At 35.8% G+C, this 25878-nt stretch overlaps 2 protein-coding genes across 2 annotated transcripts in view; one reads left to right on the forward strand and one right to left on the reverse strand.

Annotated features, from left to right (window-relative positions):
• The window catches only part of CTSO (cathepsin O), a 31120-nt gene extending 25959 nt beyond the window's left edge, over positions 1 to 5161 (forward strand). The window contains exons 7-8 of the mRNA XM_008992551.4: positions 326 to 418; positions 2651 to 5161. Coding sequence (XP_008990799.4) covers positions 326 to 418; positions 2651 to 2685 — 128 coding nt within the window. The 3' untranslated portion in view covers positions 2686 to 5161. The remainder of the gene's footprint in view (positions 1 to 325; positions 419 to 2650) is intronic.
• A 3641-nt stretch (positions 5162 to 8802) lies between these two features.
• TDO2 (tryptophan 2,3-dioxygenase) lies at positions 8803 to 25354 on the reverse strand. Its single transcript, XM_002745296.7, has 12 exons — positions 25263 to 25354; positions 24933 to 25038; positions 23919 to 24009; positions 21304 to 21374; positions 20104 to 20231; positions 19030 to 19216; positions 17483 to 17590; positions 14522 to 14633; positions 12926 to 12983; positions 11702 to 11781; positions 10945 to 11035; positions 8803 to 9363 (listed from the first exon to the last, which is right to left on the reverse strand). The coding sequence occupies exons 1-12, from the start codon at positions 25295 to 25297 to the stop codon at positions 9210 to 9212; spliced, it is 1221 nt and encodes a 406-aa protein (XP_002745342.1). The 5' UTR covers positions 25298 to 25354; the 3' UTR covers positions 8803 to 9209.
• Between the last annotated feature and the right edge of the window lie 524 nt (positions 25355 to 25878).

Here is a 25878-nt window from a genome sequence, read left to right on the forward strand (position 1 = left end):
AGGCGTAGTGGTGGATGCCTGTAACCCCAGCTAGTCATTGAATGATCTTATTATCCAATCAGTCAGTCAGGAGGCCGAGGCAGGAGAATCGCTTGATCCAGGAGGCAGAGGTTGCAGTGAGCAGAGATCATGCTCTAGCCTGGGTGTGAGTGAGACTTCTTCTCAAAATAAATAAATAATAAAGTAGTTTAAGTTATCATTACCTTACTTTTCTAATCTTTTTCTTAGAGCTACTATCCTTGTCAAAAATCCAACTTAAAGAAACTTAAGCTTTCATAACAAATTCGAGTTTTCAAGGTTCATTACCATTTATGTTTTCTTGTAGGAAGTACTCCGTATTGGATTGTGCGGAATTCCTGGGGAAGTTCATGGGGAGTAGATGGTTATGCCCGTGTCAAAATGGGAAGTAATGTTTGTGGTAAGTTATGAATTTGTGTTTAAAATCGCAAGATAAATATTCAGGAGCTTATTTGAATACATTAGAGTTGCATATACTCAAACAAGTTTAGCAGTAATAATTTTGTCCTTTAACCAAATGATAAAAATATAGTGTTTTACAAACAGAACTGTTGCAAATATTCGTATTTGAAAAAGGAAGAGGGACCTCAGTAAAAATTGTATTTTACATATATATATCTCAAAACATAAGGTAATAATTTACCAAGGTTACTTTAAAAAATAAATAAACACGCAGCTTAGGAGACTGAGCTCCTGCAGTAATGTCTTCTTGTTCCAAATTTACATTTCATAACTGTGGATTTTTCTTAATTTGTATATTATAATATCTGTTCAATGATTATTGAGAGTTTAAAATATACAAAAACTGAGCGTTAGTATTGTCTGTGACTTCGTACGCCCCTTGCCATCTACAAAATTCTGGCAAGACACCCACTAGAATTGAAAGGCTTAGGCAAATTTCAAACAAGCTTTACTTATGGAATGACAACTTTTTAAATTAACCAACAACCAAACTAAAACAGTTAAGAATTTTAACCATATTATAAAACCCATATTCAAACCTATATTCTAAAACTTTTGGTCTAGAAAGCAACACATATTCTGAATCAAGCTAGACCCAAACTAAATTACATATTAGAGCAATCGTGCCATTTCTCATTATAATTCGTTCTAACATATGTATAATTTTTTAAAATACAGAATCTTCTAGATATAATGAGACTATGTATGTAGTTACAGAAAAGTTTGAAAGTTAATGTTGAATGACTATTATCCAATCATTCCAAAGGCAGAATCAATGAAAGTTAATGAATGATCTATTCTATCACCCTGATGAGACAGTTTTAATAAGTTATTCACTGAAAAAGTGAACATCACGGAAATGTATTAGCCAGAGCACTAGCAACCTCATCAGGCCTCCACTTTTCAGCATCATTGGGGGCTTGTACATCTTTGGAACTTGCAGATAAATTACTGTTGCTAATAATTGAACCCTTGCTGCTGGACATATATTATCTCAGACTGCAGCAGTGGTGGATCCTGGATTTGGGCTGAGGGGTGACTGTTTTCAAACATCTGACAGGAGAGTTAAAATAACATAAATATTGGTTCATAATTGCCTCAATTATAACTGCATCCCTCTCACAACCTTCCTCCATCCCTCAGCTACTAAGGGTGAGTGGAGATAATTTCTGCTCTCTACCTGCATTTATGATGTCAATCTTAAAGGGCATGCCCGGTTATCAATCATACAGGGATTGAAATTCTTCCTGAAACTGAGTATTGCCTGAAAGTTACAATGATGTCATATTACTCTTATGAACAGTGGTATAAGGCAGATAGTAATTCATAGCCACAAGGAATTTCAAAGATATGGTTAGTTACAATGAAAGCCAGTCTTCAGATGGGCTGTTTATTGCTTTTGCCATGATGTTGCAATCTGTGGTCTTGTGTGTTAAGAAAGCATAACCAACTTGTGATTTATTAAAGTTTTGTCCACATTCAAATTTTAGAATTTGAGTTATGAAATTTGTACTTAAAGTAATTCCTGGCCAAGTGCAGTGGCTCACATCTGTAATACCACCACTCTGGGGGGCCGAGGCAGGCAGATCAAAAGGTCAGGAGTTCAAGACAGCCTGATCAACATGATGAAACCCCGTCTCTACTAAATATACAAAAAATTAGCCAGGCATGTTGGTGCGCGCCTGTAATCCCAGCTACTTAGGAGGCTGAGGGAGGAGAATCGCTTGAACCCGGGAGGGATTGGTTGCAGTGAGCTGAGATTGTGCCACTGCACTCCAGCCTGGGCAACTGCGAGACTCTGTCTCAAAATAATAGTAATAATAATTCCTTAAGTTGTTTTGCCTCTAAGAAATAATGTATTAGTTCAATACAGATTCCAAATGCATTCATTTATTCAGTTAACAAGGAGTTTTTGTTGTGGATTTTTTAAATCTTTAAAAGTATTTTAGTTTCTTAAACATATTCGGCATACTTCTAATATGCCTAATACTCTTCTAATGTCTGGTTTTGATGACACCATGTTTACACTGACAGGCCATGATAAGTATTACGTTATTTTCTTAGTAGATAATAACTCTTTCTGAACCCAGGTGAAAAAATGCTTTAATTAACTATTTAAAAAGTATCTAGTGAGGAAATAGACTAATAATTACCCCTTTTTTCCCCTCAGGTATTGCAGATTCAGTTTCTTCTATATTTGTTTGACATGTTGGGCAGATCAAGAGACAACTACAGAAATGAAGGTTTTCATGATGCAGTGTAACATAGCACTTCCAAGCATTACTCAACTTCAAGTTTTAGCAGCTACCTACAAAAGATTCTAAGGCCTGGTAGGATTTAAACTAAGTTACAGAATGTTCCATGCTTGTAGAGAAACTGACACCCAAAGGCAGCTGGAGAGACTCCAGCACAGAAGCCTGCAAGGCAGTCTATGGAACAGTTTCTGACCCTGAGAAAAAAATTCAGATTAGAAGATATTTTAGGCCCCTGCGATTGGGGGAGGCCGTTGTTCATTTTCGTTTGCTTATTATTTATTTGTTTGTTTGTTATATTTCGGGTGGGACCAAAGAGGTCATAAGAATTTATTTTCTTTTGTGGGGTGTAATCACTAGCTTTAGATTACCCCTACACACAAGAAGGGCCAACCTAAAATTATGTGTGCCTTGTACAGTTAGTCATATTAGCAGCCCTCTAAGATGTTGTATTTGAAGGATTTGAAATGCCAATTGCTTTACCTCAACAAATGGTGCTTACCCTTTGAACAGCAGAGTGACCATGTAGAAGGAAGGAAAAAGGCAAAATCTCTTCAGTTAAACTAAAATTAAATGAACTGTAAGACAACTACATAAATTACTTCTAGTAGCATTGCCTGAGAGACAAATTATTATTTGAAAATTTTTATTGTGAATAGGAATCTAATAGATTGGATTCCTTTGTTCTTTTTATACTAGAGAACAAAATATTATCTCACATTTTCTCCCTCCCTTTCTCTTGCTCTTTACCAACTTTTCCTGGCAGTTTGGCTTTCCTCCTCCCCGACTAAAGAAATAAGTCTTGGCCAGGCGCGGTGGCTCAAGCCTGTAATCCCAGCACTTTGTGAGGCCGAGGCAGGTGGATCACGAGGTCAAGACATTGAGACCATCCTGGTCAACATGGTGAAACCTCGTCTCTACTAAAGATACAAAAAATCAGCTGGACATGGTGGTGCGTGCCTGTAATCCCAGCTACCCAGGAGGCTGAGGCAGGAGAATTGCCTGAACCCAGGAGGCGGAGGTTGCGGTGAGCCGAGATCGCGCCATTGCACTCCAGCCTGGGTAACAAGAGCGAAACTCCGTCTCAAAAAAAAAAAGAAAAGAAATAAGTCTCATTTTTACTTTCCATTTCTATTTTCTTTCTTTTTTTTTTAGATGGAGTCTTACTCTCTCACCCAGGGTGGAGTGCCCTGGTGCGAAATTGGCTCACTGCAACCTCCATCTCTTGGGTTCAGTCTCCCAAGTAGCTGGGACTACAGGTGCGCACCACCACACCCAGCTAATTTTAGTATTTTTAATAGAGACAGAATTTTGCCATATTGGCCAGGCTGGTTGCAAACTCCTGACCTTATGATCTGCCTGCCTCAGGCTCCCAAAATGCTGGGATTACAGGCATGAGCCACCACACCTGGCCTCCATTTCTATTTTCTAACCACTTACTTGACTCCCTTTGTCTCTATACCTTTACCAACATTAGGATCTCACCTCTTTCTCACCCTCCAATTCATAAGCACTACTCCTATCAAAGTCGCATCTCTTAACCCTGGGTATCTGCCAGAATATCAGTTTTGCAGACTCTGTTTTCCAGTTTTCCCCTTAGTTTTCCCGATCTCCCATCCGAACTGCTTGTTTGTGCACCTCTTTTTTTTTCCCTTGGCTCCCAGTCTTAATCCCTGTGATCACTCTTGCATCACTAATTGCGTAAGTGATTTCGGGTGCAATTCTGAGTGGCCTGCATCTGCGCAGTGATCAGTAATCCTGTGTGCCTAGAAGGAATACTGTGTGCTGCTCATGACGTGCAACCGGAAAACAAGCCATGTCTTGTTAGCAGTGTACGAACCTTAGAGCAAAATAGTTGATCTTCTAACTGAATATAAGTACAACCATATTAAATGAGTCAATGCAAGAAAATTATTTCTAATACTTTGTATGTACATATATCTTTTCTAAAATGTATCATACTTTTCTAATGTATATGATCTAACAGAAATGAAATATTAAATGCAGCAGCAACCACAAAAAAAAATCAAGGCCATCTTCTTTTTTCTCTCACTTTTGCCCTTTGTTTATCCTTCTCCATGATTAGACAAAATAAAAAGCAAAATGCTGTATTTCTTTTATTACACCAATCAGAACCAATCCCAAAAGAATGTGTGTGGACTCAGGTTAGAGTTATTCCAGGAAGACAGATATTGACATTTTAATTGACAAATATTCTTATTATCCAGGCATGCCAGAAAAGAACTATGTCCTGTTTGTTCTAGTTTGTGTCCGCTACTGACTTTCTATGTATTATAAATGCATTTCTAATACTCTTTTTCAAGTGCTAAAGGATTTTTAAAATTTCAGAATGATTAATATGTTTGTGCTGTTCTGGATTTCAATGACATTTACAATAAAACAAACTACATTTGACTTCGGTTTAAAAAGAACCTCTTCTTAGGTGTATGGCTTACATTTCATCAACACAGTATTAAAGTGCTTTATATTTACACTGTTTTCTCGGCTCTAAATATAACCAGCTTTTGGTTTTTCTCCCTAGGCACTTTAACCTCAAAAACTCCATTTATCATCCTCCCTAACTTCTCCCAACGCCTCCAACAAAAAGCTCCTTTACCTCTTAGAGCCTCTGTTTTGGTTAACAGAATCAACATTATGGAATCACCCAATCAGTAAAATTAAGACAAATCCTAAATATTTAGACAGGTCATCTATACTTTGGTAACCCATCACCGAATCACCTACCTCCTGTTGCTACTGTTGTTTTTTCAGTTGCATGTTCTTTAGTGTCATTTATCTCCATTATTCAGTAGCCTACTCATTATATTCTACATCCCTAAATCCAGACCGGAAGTCTGGTGACTCAGATCAATGTTCTTACAGTCAGTCTATTTACCGTATTTCCCCTGCATTTACATTTCGCAAAAACATCATCAGTTGTTCTGTTTAAAACCGTTCAAGGGCTCCCAATGGCTGTATGATACCATGCAAGTTCTTTTAAGTGAGCTATCATGAAGAAGCCCCTCTCTACCTTTTTAACCATGATTGCTACTGCGTTGCATAGGTTGATGGCTGTTATGCTCTTGCCCAGCCATAACAAACGACTTGAAGTCCTCACATAATAATTAGAAGTCATAATAAAAGTCATCAATATGTTTCTGGATACGGTTTCACAAAGTTCTCAAAGTTCATACTAAATTAGCCAACCTTACAGTGATTTCCTAACCCATTTAAAAATTATAAAGTGGCTCATCAGCATTAGAGGCAAGTGTGGCTGGGCAAGGGTGGGAACTTGCAGTCTAAATTATTTTGATATTTACATTAAGAATGACTGATACATCCTTTGATAAAACTCTTGCAATTCTAGCGTAGTCACACCAAGAAATACAGGTGTAAAGAACTAAATATGACTGTATAGTCTATGAGATGCTTTAGCTGTGTCTCCCCACCATGTCTCACCTTGAATTGTAATAATCCCCACGTGTCAAGGGCAGGGCCAGGTGGAGATTTGAATCATGAGGGTAGTCTCCCCCATACTATTCTCATGGCAGTGAATTAAGTCTCGTGAGATCCGATGGTTTTACAAATGGGAGTTCCCCTGCACAAGCTCTCTTGCCTGCTGCCATGTGAGATGTGGTTTTGCTTCTCCTTTGCCTTCCACCATGATTGTGAGGCCTCCCCAACCATGCAGAACTGTGAGTCCATTAAGCCTCTTTCCTTTATGAATTATCCAGTCTGGGGTATGTCTTTATTAGCAGCATAAAAACAGACTAATATAACAGGCTAAGAAGGGAGTTATGGTGTTGGCTGGGGTGACTGACCCAGACTGTCAAGATGAAATCAGTCTACTATTCCACAATAGAGGTAACGAAGAGTATGCATGGGACACAGGAGATCCTTTAGGGTGTGTCTCAGTATTGCCATGCCTGTGATAAATGTCGATGGGAAACTATAACAGCCCTATCCTGGCAGACTACAAATGGCCCAGACCCTTCAGGAATAAAGGTTTGGGTCACTTCACCAGGTAAAAAATTGCTACCTCCTGAGGTGCTTGCTGAAGGCAAAGAGAATAAGGAATGGTAGTAGAATAAAGTAGTCACTGATACCAGCTTCAGCTATGTGACCAGTTGCAGAAACAAGGAGGCTAATTGTCACGAGTATTTCCTCCTTATTTTGTTGAGAACATGTTTGCACATATAAAAACTTGTACTAAGAAAATATATTCAAATTATTTCCTTTTGTTTTCCTTTATGATGTGACGTAAGATTTATTGACTTCCTATCATCATTTAAGCATTGTTAACGTTATGTAATAGCATTTGGGTTGGGGATTGGTACACTGCCATTTGTACAAAGATAGCTGTTTTGTGTTAGGTATAATTATGACCTTATTGCCTTTATTTGAAGATTATGTATAATTTCGGGAGATGTGTGTGGGTTCAAGTTGACAAGGAATGGACTTGCAATGATTAATATTGAGTGTTAACTTGATTGGATTGAAGGATGCAAAGTATTGTTCCTGGATATGTTTGTAAGGGTGTTGCCAAAGGAGATTAACATTTGAGTCAGTGGACTGGGAGAGGCAGACCCACCCTCAGCCTGGGTGAGCACAGTCTAATCACCTGCCAGCATGAAAGCAAGCATGGAAAGAACAGACCTGCTGAGTCGTGTGTCCTCCATCTTTCTTCCATGCTGGATGCTTCCTGCCCTGCAACATCAGACTCCCAAGTTCTTCAGATTTTGGACGTTTGGAATTATACCAGAGATTCTCCAGGGGCTCTGAGGCATTCATCCACAGACTGAAGAATACACTATTGGCTTCCCTATTTTTGAGGTTTTGGGACTCAGACTGGCTCCATGGCTTCTCAGCTTGCAGACCTGTCATGGGACTTCACCTTGTGATTGTGTGAGTCAATATTCCTTAATAAACTTCCCTTCATATATACATTTATCCTATTAGTTCTGTCCCTTTGGAGAATCCTAACAGTCTGTTAAAAGAATGATAAACATTGACAAATGCCATTTACACCAATATTCTAAGGCACTTTGGTGATAAAACTATATGTTAATAGATAAAAAAATATCTATTAACATATTTTTTTCCTGAGAAGCAGCAAAGTTTATAAAACAAGTACTTTTATCCCCAGAAAGATAGGAAATTACCTTCAACTTGTGATTGCACCAGATAGTTAATACGTTTGCAGGGCCAGAATTTGCCCTCGAACTTGTTGATTTCAAAGCGAGCACCTTTTAGCCACCATGCGATTTGCCTCTGTATAATGTCAGCTTAGCCACCATCAGATACTGTGCATATACACATACGTGAACACACAACAGTCATGGAGGCAAAAGCAATGATATGTAATTTTGAGACAAACTAGATCATATGATCCTTATTTTAAAAAAAAACTTGCTGCTTGCTAGTGATAATCACTCTAGGTCAAGGTTGACATACAGTTTAGACTTTTTAAATAATATTATGTACTTCCTCCTGTAACAAAAATTTAAGTTTGCCAATAACCTGGCCAAGCTAGAAAAAGAAGACTAAAACTCATGTCTAATCTAAACTCTTAGTCTAATTAATATGTTTTATTAGAAATGAAGTGGGTCACTGTTTAGTCTGTGTCGCATCTTCTTCGATGGAACTGCTGCTTGCACCAACCTCAGTTCTACATGCATTGGAGTTCACTCCACCTCCCAGAACACAGGCATGGGAGCTGGGAAAAAGAGAAGCTTCTCCCTGTGTGAGTTCAGTGGTGCTGGAAACTGGGACTCAGCCTGAGACAGGAACCGTTCTACTACAGGGAAGAATAAAGCCAACACCCACAGAAAAGAGGAGATGAGACAGAAGAGATCCTCTGAGAGTTCCAGGAATATAGCACTCCAGGAACTGAACCCAGTCCGGCGGCATGAGAGTTTCCATGCTCCTCTTTTAAGGCTTTTTGGCCACTGTTCATTTGAATTCTCCAACCTAGTAATTCTCTACTATATCTCCTCTAGACAAACTTCAGATAGATTTCTGTCTTGGTCATTAAGATTCCAAACAAAGACAATTAATGTTTCAAAAACAATTCAGGAAGAAAGACAAATGCTTTATTATTTTTTAAATTTTGTTTGAAAGTCTTTGTACAGAATGACATAGTTTACTGCATAAAATATTTGAAATAGCTGAAGTTTATAAGTTTATAAAATATGAAACAATGAGATAATGATTATATTAAGGAGTTACATTAAGTCTCAGGGGAAATTGAATTTTTAATAGGAAAACACTCTATGTACAGTGTTACTGTTGAAATGAATCATTTCTCTTCTTAATGCTTAGTCTCATCACAAACAAAGGTAATTATTTCCAGAATTAAATGAGAGCACTGTGGTGCTGAATACTATTTATATACATTTATTAAAACTATATGAAAGTTCGCAGAAAATAAAAAATAGACTGAGAAACCGGTATTCTTCATCAGTTTTGCAGATGACTTTAATCTGATTCATCACTGCTGAAGTAGGAGCTATCACAGTATTCAGCTGTATATAGAAATTTGTGAATTATTGGATTCATCTTTGGTATCCAGTGGCGGGGAACCAGGTATGTTGAGAGATTAAATAAATCTACAAACACCTTGTACCTATCACTGGAAAAACACATACATGAAGATGTGTTACATTGGTTGACATGAAATATGTAAAATTTCAATTAGGAAATTTCTTTCTCAGCTATTTTCCATAATAATTAGTATTCAATATTATAATATACATGGTATGTTGTATATATCTTACATTATATTAGGTATTATGTAGTACTAGTTTTATTCCATTTGCAAAGTTTATGCCCATAAACAGTACTATGTGTTTTAGGCCAGTGTGGTTCATATGAAATCTGAGAGTTGTATTGCTGATACCTTCATAAAGGCAAGGATGTGTTCTCATTTCCTGCTTCTAAAAGATGGTGTACAGGGTAATAAATTTAAAGCACACAGAGTTCTTAGATACTCATTTGGAAATATTTCCAAGTGAAAAGTAGCTGCCAAATAACTTCTCTGAAGGGATTAATACATTGAAATGCCATCTTAAGACTAGTAAAAAATGTCTATAGAGTGATTTTAACATTAAAATTGCTTTCGTGTTGTTAGTCACCAATTTTAACTGTTGTGGTTTTATGGAGGAGGAACCTTTGCCTTTGAAGTCAAATAAATCTGGGTTCAAATTCTGGATCTGTCACCTACAATTCAAAGACCTTTGACAAGTTGTTTAAACTTCAATGCCCCAGTTTGTAACTCTGTAAAATGAAAACATCAGTCCTTCCTTTCAGTCAGTTCTTTTTAAAAATGAGACAACACACGGGAAATGTTGTTTGTGTTTATTCCCACCACCCACCGAGGTTTGTGCTCATGTGGTACAGGCAGCTATTGACTGTTTTGTGATTACAGAATTTATTTCCAGGGAAAGTGAAAATGTATAAGAATAATGAAAATTTGAAACTGCATATTTTAGAAATCAGCCAATATGGTAATAACAGTAGGGATGAAAGTAATGTACTGTAAAGATTTGGGGAGGGACTAAAGTTAAATGTCTAATGTATTCTTGAATTGATTCTTCTTTTTCAAGGGACCATAGAAGTTTCCCAGTTTCCATATATATCCTTTTGTCCATTTATCTGTGATATTTTGAGTATCAAAATAGGAATGTACATGCCTTAGAAACCTCTCTAGCATATTTTAACTCCTCAATAAATGTTATCTCTTTCCTTCTAAACACTCTAAAAGGGCACTCTTTGGATTAGATGGAAATCGTTTTATAATCCAAAATACAGTCATGTCAGAAAACGAGCTATTTTAACTGCGTCATTTATCTAGCCAGGAAGACATTAGCAGAATTAATAATAAATGTTTTACTCTAGTCAAAACTTGAGCCAAAATGAGTTGAAGACTTTCTGCCTGGATGTAAGCCTGTTAAACCCTTTGTGCCCTGACATGTCATGCAGACATTGGTACCATATCCCTTTTCATAGAGGATCAAAACGGTGAAGTTTTATAATTAAGAATTTTATAAAATTACCTCCAAAAGACTCAATTGGAATATAATCTAACTGAAAACGTGTTGTTAGTTTCAGACAGGAGCAAATAAAATGTCTTTTTTTTTATAATAAATGTATAGGTGGAGAAACAAACTGTTGGTGACTGTCACCAGGGAGAAAGGAGGATTTCCCCACCTACCTCACGGTTGAGCGCAGGTAGTGATAGCCTGAGGAACCACCGGTGCCAGCTTTGCTGCCCAGCATTCTGTGCACCATGCACACATGGTTATCTAGGCAAACACACAAATTCACTCCATGGATATTTTTCCTCCATTAGTTTCACAATGTTCTAACAACAAGGGGTTGGTAATGATCATTGCTTCTGAGAAAATGCTGACAACTAACACTTGGCCATATGGAAGGCTCATATGTGAGAGCCAGATGAGACTGTGAGGTTGCCTAGCGCTCCACTTGCCTCAGGCTACATGCATTTCACTCCATCCTTCATTACATTTAGCCCATGCACCCAATATTAGAGACCAGGACCATAATATGACTCATGACCCTGTGCCACCTTTGCCTTTATGGGGGTCCTTCATTAAAAAAAAAACCTATTAAAATTAAAAATTTAAAACTGCATTGGCATAATGTCAAATATATTACTCTTATAAAACATTTGTTTTGACCTAAAGTTTATTTTTTTCTTCAGATTTTAAAATAAAACATTTTCATGAGTCCGCAAAAGTTCTGTGGGCCCTACGTACTGTGCCTAGTGTGCATATGGATAAGTTGCCCCGGGAGAGAGTGATGGCCAAGCTGATTTGTAAGAAAGAACACACCCATACACAAAGGAGGGAGGAAGAGAGAAGGCAGGCAAGAGGACATGCAAAAGACCAAGATAAAGAGCACAGAGCAGCACGTGGGGCAGCAGCATGGGGTAAGCAGGAAGGACTTACATCTCCATTTGGTCATGAGTGAGTCTATGTCCATAAGATAAGTAAGCAACTGAAAAGGAACCTGGAATCTAGGCTCTTCCCTAAAGGAAGAAAAGAAGAAAATATTCAAGTAAATCGAATGTGTTAAGAGGAGCGTGAGTTTTGCAATCAGTTGGCCCTGGAAACAATGTCAACTTTGCTACTGAGGAGCTGTGGCAGCTTTGGCTTATTCTCTCAGTCTCAGTTTCTTCATCTCAAAGATGAAATAATATTACTCAACTTGCAGTGTTTATTCGAAGTCTAGAAAATTCCATGTAATATACATGAAGTAATCCCCCAGAGTCACACCTAACACTTCTTATTAAAAGAGAGACAGGTGCACTATATCAGCTTTCCCAGCCAACAGTAGTCAAACCCTCTAGGAAAAGATATTAAAACACAAAAGGAAAGACCACTTTTTATTTCTTTTCATCTCTTTGTTTTTCTTTTTACATCTGTTTCTTCAGCTTTTTCAGTATATTTCCTAGTTAGGACACATAAGCCTGACTGGCATTTACTCTAATTTAGGAAAAGAATCAAAAGATTTTGTTTATGTTGCCATTTTGAAGAAAGACTTCAGATTTTAAAAATTAAATAAATACACAGCAGTAAGACAGCCTGTGAATATAAGTATTTTTTTACTGGTGTGATATTTATTGTTCTGACACATTTAATTCAGGAACCCTGAGGATGAGACCTTTATACAATAGAGTAGGATTGAGTCAATATTTAAGGAATACTTGAAACATTTTAGACAGCGAAAGCAATTTAATTGAAACTGCAAGTAGTGCAGTTTACAAGTTATTTTCCCTTCATGAGTTTTTTATTTTACTAAACAGGAATAACCTTACAACATTGTTTAATGATAGAACACATTTCATGAGTGAATCTCTGAGAGACAGTAAACTTCGGCCATTTAAGTCAGTTAGGGTTACATAATGCTTTGCAGAATTCAGTTAAAAGGGTTATTTGATTAATTTGTGGGGTGTTTAACCCCATTTAACCCTGTTTAGGGAAAAAGTTATGCCTTTACTATTTAAAAGGGAAAAAAAAGGGCTCATAAAACTTCATTACTATTTTCCAAGTTTTCTTCAAAAATTAATTACTGCATTAAACTATGATTGTAAGTTTTAGGCTTTATACTGGGTATGTAATTCATATGCACTCTTCAATTTTAACTTCAGTCTCTCTTCCGATTTGCTTTACCTGTAAAAATATATCATCAACGCTCCCTGAAGTGCTCTGTATGACAGCCGTCTTTCACCTGCACAATACATAGCAAATGATAATTTGTTAGGTCCCTTAAGGCAAATTTATATTAATTTGGCATCGTCATCTTAAAAAAATTTAATGTATTACATGTATTTAGAAAACAATATAAGTTAGTTTACATTTTTTATCCTTCAGCTTGAATTTGTAAACCTATCCCTTGAAATACAATTTTAACTTTGGGTTTTAAAAAACAAACTAAAAATGTACGTATTTTAAATTCTCAAAACCTTCAATTAGCATCTTAAGAAAACCTGATTTTTCTAGAAAATATTTAACTTTCATAATAAAATGCATTTTCTAAGTAAAATATTATGTGTCTTTCATTTCAAAAAAGTAGTGATACATTATAAGCATCATTTGAAAGTAACTTTCACTAATTCACTTGAAATTAGTTTGCTTGGTTTTAATGAGCACAATTATGTAAAATCATATATGTGTGCTCTAATGAAAGGCTGTCTCCTTGCCACAGGATAACAAGGTTTTGCTATTCTTTACTGAGGGTTTTTTTTTTTTTTTAAAGAAAACTGAAGCTAACAACCTTTAAGCCTATAAAATTTAATACAATTTCATATGTTGCTATGTTTTGTATTTGTGTTATAAAAGTGAACTTTTGCATTTATCCTGCCCATTTCCAAAAAGGTTTGACATGCTTTACAATAAAAGTTCTAAGTCAAAATGAACACAAAAGTTTAGAAATGAAAGTACTGATTTTACTGCTCAGTAAATTTCAGGAACTAATGGCTCAGTACCAATTGTGCCGAAAGTCTAAATGTATGCTTTTCCTGGTCTCCTGGTCAACCAGGCAGATTCGGATGAAAGAACTCACCCACACGCAAAAGAGCGAGGAAGAGAGAAACAGGGCAGGAACATTCCATGTAACTGGAATGTAAGAACATTCCAAGTCCAGAGAAGAACACATAAAAAGACTCCTTGGTGATAAATCCAAACAACTAAATTTAGCTAATAAAAGAAAATTAGTAAGACTGGACCACATGAATATGAGATCATAAAAGGCCTTATAGACCACATTAAAGATTTTATCTTAATCCTAAAACAATAGGGCGACATCAACACTTGCTCTTACAGTAGCTATTCCTTCCTTATCTTACCTCTACCACAGTGTTTGTTATTACAATTGTCTTCATTTCTGTCGCCATTAGGCTGTGAACTACTTGAGAAACTACATGCAATTGATCTTGATATCCCTTATATCTGGCATAGACTATACATATTTTTTCTAATGTTTTTGAAATAATCTGAGCATAGAAACCTGTTAAAACAGGTTTTTCACCAGAAAATTTGCTCAATTTTTGTTCCTATCAGTAGAATATCAATTTTCTTTTTTTTTTTTTTGAATTATACGTTAATTAAAAGTTCTGGGGTACATGTGCAGATAGTGCAGGATTGTTACATAGGTATCCAATTTTCATTCTATATCCCCCAATTAAGGCTTGATAGTCTTATAAAATTAAAGCTTGATCTCATATTCACACATTCCAGGGAAAAGATTCATAAATTAAAAATACCTACCTCTTCTAAGAAAATGTTCATGACGTTTCTCATCAAATAAGGACAGTAGCACCTCTTTGTGCTTCTGAAATTCAGCCACCTGTTCCTCTTTTTCTTCAGACTCTTCCTTAGCCTTTAGGAAAAATATGGCATTAATAATCCCAAGAGAGAGAATAGATTGATACTTTAGAAAGCTTTGCTTATAAGAAAGAGACTTGTGGTTGTAGAAATTATGTGCTTTCAATATTTCCTGTGTCATCTAATATTACTATTTGGAAATTATGTCTTATGAGAAGGAATCTTTCACACACTCAATGATTCTATCCTTTTATTTAAGTTTAAATGATTTCTGTTCTTTTATTTAAGTTTAAATGATAGATATGAAACTGTGAGCAAAAATTGAGTGTCCTGACATTATACAGGTATTATCTGGTAGGAATAAGACATTGAACAATTAATCACCCAGGCATTAAATTATAACCATAAACTATACTATGCAGAAGCAGTATTGGTGTCATAACTCTAAGTAATTAGAAGTTTAGGAAAGACCTTCCTAATGAAATTTTCCTTTAGCCAAGATCTTAAAAATGGGAAGAATATTCCAAGCCCAGAGAAGAACACATAAAAGGACTCCTTGATGATAAATCCAAAGAACGAAACTTAGCTAATAAACAGTATGGCTTTGACCACATGGATATAAGATCATGAAAGGCCTTATAGACCACATTAAGGCTATAATCTTAATTCTAAAAACAATGGGGTGACATCAAAGGCTTTACACAAATGGGAGATGTGATCAGATTTGCATTCTGAAAAGATTATTCAGACTGCAATGTGAAGACTAAGTTGAAATAGAGGCATATTGGAAGGACAGTTCAGAGATTATTATAGTCCAGGTGAAAAGCGATAGCAGGTTGTACTTAAGTGGTAGTGGTAGATTAAAGGATATTTGAGAACTAAATAGGTAACACTGGTAGGACTTGATGATAGCTTGAAGAAGTGGTGAAAGAAGAGGGCAGAGCCAAGGATCACTGATTGATAGGAGTCTGAGGACAACCTAGATGGATTACAGGAGAAAAAATTCTTTTTTCAGGGAAGACAATGTTGGTACAAGAGTGGATGGAAGGGGAAATGTTCAAGTTTGATTCTATTGGTGTGTTTTTGAGATGACCAGGAGGAAATATCAAGTAAGGTATTATATACATGTTCTGAAATCTAAGGGGATATATAAACCAGAGCTAAATGTTTGAGAATTATGGCAGCTAAGTAGATATTGAAGCAGTGGGTGTAAATAACCTCATCTAATGAAAGAATGTAGAGAGGCCGGACTCAGTGGCTCATGCCTGTAATCCCAGCACTTTGGGACACTGAGGTGGGCAGATCACAAGGTCAGGAGATCAAGACCATCCTATCTAACATGGTAAAACCCATCTCTACTAAAAATACAAAAAATTAGCCAGGCATGGTGGCACATGCCTGTAGTCCCAGCTACTCGGGAGGCTTAGTAGAAGAATTGCTTGAGCCAGGAGCCGGAGGTTGTAGGGAGCCAAGATCATGCTATTGCACTCCAGCCTGGGGATGACAGAGCGAGACTCTGTCTCAAAAAAAACAAAAAGAGTGTAGAGATAGAACAAAAAGGATCTAAGCCAATGCACTACAAAACTCTACCATTTATTGGTCTGAGAGAGAAATAAGAGCAAATAAAAGAGACAGAGAGATAAGGGCCACAGAATTAGAAGCAAACATAATGGTGTGTGCTAAATCCAAGAGAAAAGAATGTTCAAGAAAGAATAAGTGTAGTCATTAGCACTGAATGATTCTGTGAGGTCAACTAAGTTAAAATTTAAAATGGCCATGGGGAGGGGCATGGTGGCTCACACCTGTAATCCCAGCACAATGGGAGTCCCAGGCGGGTAGATCACCTGAGGTCAGGAGTTCAAGACCAGCCTGACCAACATGGCAAAACCCCGACCCTACTAAACATACAAAAATTAGCTGGACATGGTGGCAGGGTCCTGTTATTCCAGCTACTTGGGAGGCTGAGGCAGGAGAATTACTTGAACCCGATAGGCAGAAGTTGCAGTGAGCTGAGATTTCACCACTTCACTCCAGCCTGGGCAACAGAGCGAGACTTCATTTCAAAATAAATAAATAAATAAATAAATAAATAAAATGGCCATGGGATTTATGTACATGAAGGCACTTGAGAATGACAGTACAGGAAGACAGCTTGAAGTAAGCTGAGGACTAGATGGGAGAGCAGTAATTATTTTAACTTCCGTTCTCAACACTTTACAAATATTTAATTTCCTGTTCAAAATAGTCTTAAAAGTTAGATATTCTTATTTTTCTATTTTGCCAATGCTGAAAGATAGACAAATAGAGGTGCAGTCACTTGTTCCCTGTCACATAGTTGTTAAGAAGTGGAAGTAGAACTAGAACCCAAGTACTGTGACTTTAAAGTCTATGCTTTAAGCACTACCTGATGCAGCCTCCCAAGATGTAGAATATAAACAACTCTTCCCAGAAATTTAGTCACACAAAGAGGATGAGAGATATGTAAGATTAGGGCAATGAGCAATCAGTAGTATCTTTTAAGTAAAAGAAAATTGACATTGTCTGAGAGCTGCCAGAAAGCACCCAGTAAATATACAAAAGCAAAAGCAAAGTTACAGGGCTAAAGAGATTTAGTTGGTTAGTCCATTGTATGCCTAGTTCTGTTTAGAATTGGTCCTAATATAGAATTTTCAATGGAAATGAAAAAGTAATATTAATTTCAGCTACTTATCATAGACAAAATTCTCCCTTGCAATGAAGGTCTTATTTTAGTATAATATTTATCCCACAGAAAGAGAGTTAAATCAATCATGTAATACCGTCCAAGAAAATACATTTGTGAAAGGAAAAGAATATGAAGAGAATGAAAGGCTAAAAATACAAAAATAATTAAAATAAAATTTGGAATATTTCTGTATTAAATACCTGAATCCTTATGAATTCCTCTTCTAGGCCTTTGATGATATTTTTTTCTAACTTTCCCCAGAAGTTAAATCCATCCGGCTCTAAACCTGGGGTTCTTTCCAGCCATGCCTTAAATAAACATTTTTTAAGTGAGTACATGATCAAATTTAAACTATGTAAAATGCATTGTAACTGACATATATAAACTTGAAACAAGACATCTTCATGGTTTCCAGAAACATACGCTACAAGTTTTATTTGTAAATTTTGTTTCTCTTCAATTTCTTCATTTATGCAATAATGTATTCAATTTTCTTAATTTTTATAGCAAACTGTCAATAATGTTTACTCTTTACTTCTTAAGAGATATGTGATTACAGAAATTCCAACTGTCTTCTAGAAATCTATAAACATATCTAAACATATGTTCTATCTAAACATATATAAAGAATATATTCCTAATAATTCTTTTACTGATATCTCTGGTTTATTCTCAATTTACTTTATGTCTTAGGAGCTGAAGAAATTATGACATGTGTAAGATATGATCGCTTCTAAATTCACGGGCTCTGTATACTGAGCAACTTTAAAATAAGCCATCCATGCAATTACTTTGAGATTTTAAAATATTTTTCAATCTAGAAATAAAACTAAATTCATGTACCTCTGTGGGTCCTCATTTAACCCATACTTATTATAAATCTGAAATTAGTTTTGTAACTATTTTTCTCCCTATTCTTACATGCCATTATTTGGCATTATATAAAATACATTAACCTAAATCCACATTTACAATACCCAGGGGATTCATGAGCGGAATGTAATTCAACACAGTAAAAGTAAATTCACAGAATAAAAGGTTTTGTAATGGAAACCAAGTCAATACAAGCTTTGTTTAATAATCTGTTTTTGGGCTGGGCGTGGTGGCTCACGCCTGTAATCCCAGCACTTTGGGAGGCCAAGGTGGGTGGAACACAAGGTCATGAGATTGAGGTCATCCATCCTGACTAATACGGTAAAACCCTGTCTCTACTAAAAATACAAAAATAGTAATAATAATAATCTATTTTTGAAGAAAAAATAATAATTCCTGAAGGCTACTTATGCACCTTTAGGGAATTTGGATATGAAGGGAAAATTTTCTGTGGTGTATATTCTTAGTAATTTAGTTCAGCTCAGAAAAATGCTAAATAACTGGAAATTTTCAATTACGGAATATTTTTAAAATAATACAGCTCACTAAATAATCATATTCAGTCTAAAAATCAGCTAATTAAGTGTTACTTAGTGGATGTTTAAGGAATTGTTTTATTGAGATGATGAGGTTATTAAATATTTAACATATAATTGATTACATAAGCATTTCTGAGTTCTCAGCAGGGTCCTTGACATTTTCAACATTTTAGTAACATGAATGAACAGATTTAAGTATTTTTATTAATTTTTTCTAGCCTTACATCCAATGAATGTAACTCAATTTTGATACATTTTTAAAATTCCGACTTAGCAAAAGCTAAATTAAGAAGATGTATTGATTTAAATTTTAGAAACTGTATGTGAGCCCATACCTCCACTAATTGCAGAAGTGTCGTTTCTTGCTCAGACTTAAGTAGCAGCTCATTATCATCTCCTTTGAAGTTATCACGATAATGTCTTCTGTTATAAGGGACTCTCATGTTCTGAAGAACACCTATCTTGTTTTCTAATAGTCGAAATTGCAAACTCTGGAAGCCTGATGCTGAAGATAAGTGCTCTCTTTGAGATTAAATGGGGGAAGGTAAGGCAAGGCAAAGAGAAGAGAAGAGAGAGCAGAGAGGAGAGGAGAGGAGTCAGGGGGAGGGGAGAGAAGAGAAGAGAAAAGACTTCAGATTATCAATCACCGTAATGGTTTATTCTACTGTAAGAGATACTCAGTTTTACTCTCCTGGATATCAAGAGCAATGCACACAACTGTCTAGTGTTAGACCTGTGATTTGACTGTTATTGAAATCAGAAAAATGAGCTACTTAAACATCATCAAATATCAAAAAATGTTATTACTCCCACTCCCCATATTACAGCCTTGTAAATGTGTTTCATTTTGTTGCTGCTAAGACTTTAACATTTTAAATTCACCACGAACCCTACTTTTCCTTTGTCAGCCATATTCTGGACATTGCTTACTACATCCTACATCCAATGAAAGGTTCTTAAAATTTTTTCTTCTCATATTTTGGTAAGAAAAAAGCTATCTATATGGTATTACCTTGAAATGTGTAGCTAAATGTTATGGTTTAATCCATAACTTCTACTTTGATTGACGTGCTTCTGTATATATCACTCCTGTTTTTAGTTTTTGTATTTTTCAAATGTAACTACATGTATTTTAGTCAATGTGCGAAGTTGCCTAAAATTTTTTTTGGAGAAACACAGGACACACAGTGATGAATTTAAATTAATTAATCATGTTATAATTACATGTAAAAATGAATAATAAAATAATTTTAATAACTTCTCAAATGCTTTGTGATTGAAGTCCATATGGTGACAAAGTGTTAGTAAGACAGGCTCCTCCTGGCACACAACACACACCTGCTCCTTTTACCCTGCTGAAATGAGAAAGTGAACTTCATCACATTTTTTAAAATGCTGGAGGTACACACCTGAAGTCATTGAAGTCCAAGGCTGTCATCGTCTCGAGAACGGAAAACTGCTGCACCAACAGTTTAAGGATCACCACCACTCGGTGCATCCGAGAAACAACCTTAAGCATGTTCCTTTCATCTCTGACCTGATGGTTAAGAAATGAAACACTGAGTTAGCAACGCTCACCTCTAGAAAATACAAAATAGACAATGACACTGCATTCCCATTAATTTCGTCTCGAATTTTGTTTTAAAAGAGAACTTTGAAACAAAATTTGCCAAGAGTATATGTTGAACTAATAACAATTCTGAATTATGTGCAAGGAATTTCTGCGAAATATGGATTTTTTTCTTTCTTTGACTATAGAAAATTATATAGAAGCAAGATAAAAGTAAATTCTAGACTACAACCCCCCACTGATTTCAAAACAAGTCTCTCTTTTAGTTTTGTTTCAAAGAAGAGAGTTCAAGATAACACAGGAAATTCTTGGTGAGGATTAAACAACATGTGGACCATCTACTCTTTACTGAGGGCCAAAGTTGCCCCTGACGTGGATGGAAAGTGGATTCACAGATGCAGGAAAAGTCCCATCTGTATGTGTGTGCTCTTGCTCCTAGCCCTTCTTGGAGCAGGGTATCAGAGGTAGAGGACCCAAGGCAGGATTCTCAGAGGCCATGGCAAGAGGAAGCGGGGTGGGAGATGAAGTGTAGCTCAAACTCTGGAAGCTTTCCCTCCTCTCCTCTCACTCTTTGCCCTCCTGTCCTTTTCTTCCCCATTCACCCTTTCCCCCTTTTCTTCCTCTTTTTCTTCCTCCCGCTACTTTTTCTCTACTGCCTCCTTCTCTTTCTTTTTCAGTTTCTTCATTATTGCTCCCATCTTCCTGCAGCTAATATTCCACTAGAAATACAACCCTAGTACCTCTTCATTAAAGGATCCCTATGGGAATCCCCCATCATTTCTAATATCTTGGTGGGTGGAAATGAGTTCTAAACAAGGGGCTTGAAAATGGAATTTGAAAGGAACCTTAAAGTCACATGTAATTCTGGAGTAGCAATGGGAAACATGACTGAACTCCTCATTGATTCAGAAAAGTTTGTTTGTTTTTAACATTAAGCAGTAAGGTTGCAATTTGGTGTTAATGTTTTTCTCTCATTCATAATACTTTCCAAATCTTCCAAAACTATATGTGAAACCAACATTGTGACATAAGAACTTACATGGCCATTCTGAAAGATCTCTCGAACAGAATCCAATTCCCAGAGGATTTGCTTAAACCAGAGTTCATAAGCTGTAATAAGGAAATCATTTGTGAATTGGAAAGTTATGGGAGTCTTTTTGATCACTATTATATGAAAAATATGGTTATCATATTGAAGGAGAAATTAAAATATTACCTTAAAATCAGTCAATGTAAATATCCCATTGTATGCCAGAAATAAATGTTAGTGTTAAAGTTGAAACAGCCTCCTTTTATCAAATGTTTTAATATGCTAGGCATGTTACCTAATGCTTCATATCCATTATCAGTAATTACTCTCAGCAAATGCATTTTTTAGGGCTTTGAGGATATAGCACATAGCCTAATTTAGCTTCCTCTGTGAAAGCTGGAAGTATGTGAGGAAGCAGAGTGATAATCAACTTCAACCACAGACTGAGAAATCAGTATTTCCTAACCTAAATGAAAGACTGTAGGATTTTAAGAACTTGAAAATACAAAGCTAAGTTACTTAAAATGCAGCATTTTGTCTGTTTGTTTCATTTGTGAAAATCCTAGCAACTCATAGACTTGGGACATATGGGAAAATGGCCAGATGTTTGTTGTAAAATGAAAATGGCAAAGCTTCATATGACTGTCACAGCTAATTCCCAGGGGCAGCTTTGTTGAAATTGAGTCCACATTATCCAATAGATCGTCTCTTGAAATTTCCATGAGTCCAAAGTTTATTTGTTTAAACCTGAATCCTGCCAAAGTTTTTCTGTTGAAAGATTAAGTTTGTTCTCTCCTTTTACTAGGGGCTGTCAAACAATGACATTGGCATTAAAGAGAAGTGATATAATAATGACATATTGGAAGAAGCATAGTTGGAATCAATCTATTTGAAGTTAGTGGTTATGTCAATTGGGGCAAAACCATTTTATTTAACTTCAGTTGATTCATTTGTAAAATGATCAGTTACCCATCTACAGTTGGAAACCTACGCTTCAAAACATTAAGACTTAAAGCAGTATGATAGACATGGAGAGACATTTTGAGTCCTTTGTGTTACCAGATGATTCATAGCAAATATAAATGGTTCTCCCTTTGGCTTGTCCTTCCCATAGTATTCCATGCCACTAAAAACTAAGGAATTGCTCATATTCATCCATTTTTCTTCAGTACCTAGCATGCTGTTAGGCAGAAAGTAAACACTGGGTGATTATTTTATGAATACATTAAATAGACAATGTAATAATTAGATCAGCATAGGAAATCAATAATCTTAGAGATCTTCAGTGCATACTATTTGGCTCTATCATATGGATAAAGGTCTTGTTTCGATGCTAAGAGAATTCAATTATAACTTTATGTTATGTTTAAGGAGATTTTGGGGGACCTAATTTTTATATTTGAGCAAAGAACAACTGAGTATTTATTGTTCAGTTTATGTGTATCTTTTTAACCCTATGTTAAAAAGGTATAGCTTTTTAACCACTGGATACATATTATAACTAAAAAATAGAAGAAAAATGTTTTTATAAAATAATGATAGCTACCATTTGTGGCATGTTTATTACATCCTATACCTCGGGCTAAGTGCTTAATATGCATTATCTCATTTATCTTCATAGAAACTGTAAGTGAGAGCATCAGCAATTCTCTCCATTTTACATATGAGTAAATGGAAGTCCTATGATCTAAGCAGCTTGACCAAAGTCACGCAATTTAAAATAGAATTGAGATTCTAAACAATTTTGAAATTCCTAATTTATGCTACCATACAATGATTCTTCTCTTATTGATTTTCATTGGCATAAGCCCCGAATTAAAATATAAACATGAAAACTGGAGAACTGACACATTAAGCCAATTTTTTTACTTTTAATTTCTTTACTCAAAAAAGTTTATTAATTTAGTCAATCGGTTTGGAAAGCACCCATTTGGAAAAGAACACAGAGAACTGGTAAGGCAGGGAAACACACCTAGATGTGGGGCACCGGCAGGCAGGAGTGATCGGGCTCCAGTCATTCAGAGGACAGTATAGTGGCACCGAAAAGCTTAGTCAATGTTACTAATATTTTGGGGCCACAGACCTCTGTAAGATAATATTCATGGAAATGTGTGCATAATTTCAGAATTCAAGACCTCCTAAATTTGTAAAGTCATGGATACATAGGCTAAAAAAACCACTGCCCAGAAATTATTATAGAAATCTGGAAAGCATAAACACACATTTTTGGTTCATGTTTTTGTTTATTACCAGATTGTTACAGGATTATGTCAATTCACCATAAATTTCAATAATCTTGAAAATAGTTTTCTAGTATTCTAAGGTAAGAAACAGTAACATCTTCACTTGCAAAATTCCAAGAGGCAGAAAGTCCCCTTGGAGTTAAGAACAAAGCTAAAGTCCTACTTCACCCAGTTAGCAGTGGGGTAGCATAAAGATGGCTATTTAAATCCTTATATAGGTCCTACGAGAATTTATCTGGCAGCAAAATATTCTCAAACATTTCTAACAGAGTTAATTCGATGATCTTTCATCACTTTATAGTTTAAAAATTGTAACTTTCTTCATTATCAATGAGAAATGCCTGTGGAATAGTTACTGCCCAAACCCTTTGTGCAACTTACCTTGATGAGTTATAATAAAAAGATGTTCATCATGGATTTTATTTCCTTTTATTTCACTTTGCAGTTCTTGTGCATTCAAAACTTTTTCCAACTTGAAATGAAAAGTAAAAAGCCTGTCTGAAATTGCAGAACTTTGTTTTTATCAGCTTTAGTAAAGAAGTAGAATATGAAAATGAAAAGTGTACCTCCAAACCCAAAATGCTCAGAAACCAATCTGTTTTCTTTTAAACAATGAATCTCATCACAAAGAGTGAATTGAATTTGTGATTTTTATTCTTCTCAGAAAATTTTTATTTGGTAGGATTTGATCATAATACATCCTATTATGCTCTTTGAGAAGTCATATCCCTTCTCATGAAATGAATATGATGAAAGTTTCAAAACTTGCTGAGCTGACTATGCATTTCCCATTCTTTTATTCCTCTGAAGAGCCTATTCAAGGAACATCTTAACATTCTTTATCATCCATCAAGGACTCTAATCATTTTGCTTCTTAAAAAAAAATAGAAGACGAACCAGGCTGAAACTTGGCCCAGAATAATCTCCAATTACCTTGCTTGTTAACATCCCTCTTTATATGTTAAAGATTTCAAGAAAATTATCCATGTGCCTTTAACATTTCTACTCTATTATAAGAGATTTAAAAGAGAATTTTTTCAAGATGCATTGGCAGTTATCTAGGCTGGCATTTATTAACCAGGTCTTATTTATACAAGTTGCCCAATGTCTGCAAATCATTCACAGTGTATCTTATCATGTATACGCCTCTGCCCAGATTCCAAATTCTCTGTTTTTTGCTTCCACTGGGGGTGAATTTTCTCCTATAAGTCTCTTGAATTATCCTAAAGAAAGGTGAAAATGTAAAAATGTTTGTGAAGAGGGATATCCCTAGGTCTAGAAAACGATTGGTGACTGAGAAAAAAAAAATCCAAGAAACAAAATCATTAAAAAGTCACTTGGCAGAATTGAGTGCCTAGCAATGGACACCAAACCCCGTAAGGACCCTCCACTTACATGCAGGTAGTTCCCATAGATAAGACCTCCTTTACTGGCTCTATTCCCACCAGTTTGTGATTTGTCTTCTTCACTGCCTTCTAAAGGGAGATTTTTTGAAGCATATCTGCAAATTTAATAAATCAAGAGAAAAAAATAGTGCATTAGAAAATGCAGCTAACTAATGATATGGATGATTAAAATTCTCATTGCAAATTTTCTTTAGAGTAGATTGTTAGACAAAGGAATAAAGGTGACAGTTTTCAATGCTCCTTAAATTCAGAAATTAAAATGCTCACACTGGATGCTTCTAAGAGCCTAAACCCACTCAGAATAAAGGTAAATACTCACCCAAAGTTATTTCCTAAAAATGGGCACCCACTCATGGTGAATAGGCACTGAAGCTCCAAGGTTTGACTCTAGGCAGATGCTATCACTGACCTTCCCGGATGTTCTACAGGAGCTTTTTATGTATCCTGCTTACCCTGCACCAGCCAGTCAGCATGCTTCTTGTACTCTTAGCTAACTTCTGATTTCCATTGGTACAGAACTGAACCTCTGTCAACTTTAAAGTGGACTTATGTTTGGCACAGTTTGTTTGCTAAGAGTGAGTGATCTACCAAATTGAGTCATATGACTTGCCAAGTTCTGCTTTTATAACCAAAGTAACAAACATTCAATGAATCAATAGAGACCAAGTTAAAAAAAATTATGTTTATTCAATCCCAAAAAAGTATTTAACATAGTATTAGGATACATAAAACAATGAGCTTGTAAAAAGCAAAGAATTTATAGACCAAAAACTGAACATTAACACCTCTAGGGAAATTAACTATATAATGAACTCTGGGTACGTGCTCAAAGCCATTTCCATTCTATCATCAGAGTTCTTCTGATCTAAATATCATATAATAAACAGCAGCAGTTAAGCTCCCAACACATTGTATTGGAATTTAAATGGACATTA

This window comes from Callithrix jacchus, chromosome 3 (assembly GCF_049354715.1).
Source record: "Callithrix jacchus isolate 240 chromosome 3, calJac240_pri, whole genome shotgun sequence".
NCBI lineage: Eukaryota > Metazoa > Chordata > Mammalia > Primates > Cebidae > Callithrix > Callithrix jacchus.

Coding starts and splice junctions, on each gene's coding strand:
- TDO2 (XM_002745296.7), bottom strand. CDS start 25,297: ATGAGTGGGTGCCCATTTTTAGGAAATAACTTTGG. Junction 25,039..25,262: donor TTTTTAGGAAATAACTTTGG/GTGAGTATTTAC, acceptor TTAAATTTGCAG/ATATGCTTCAAAAAATCTCC. Junction 11,782..12,925: donor TTGATGATATATTTTTACAG/GTAAAGCAAATC, acceptor TTCTTCCTTTAG/GGAAGAGCCTAGATTCCAGG.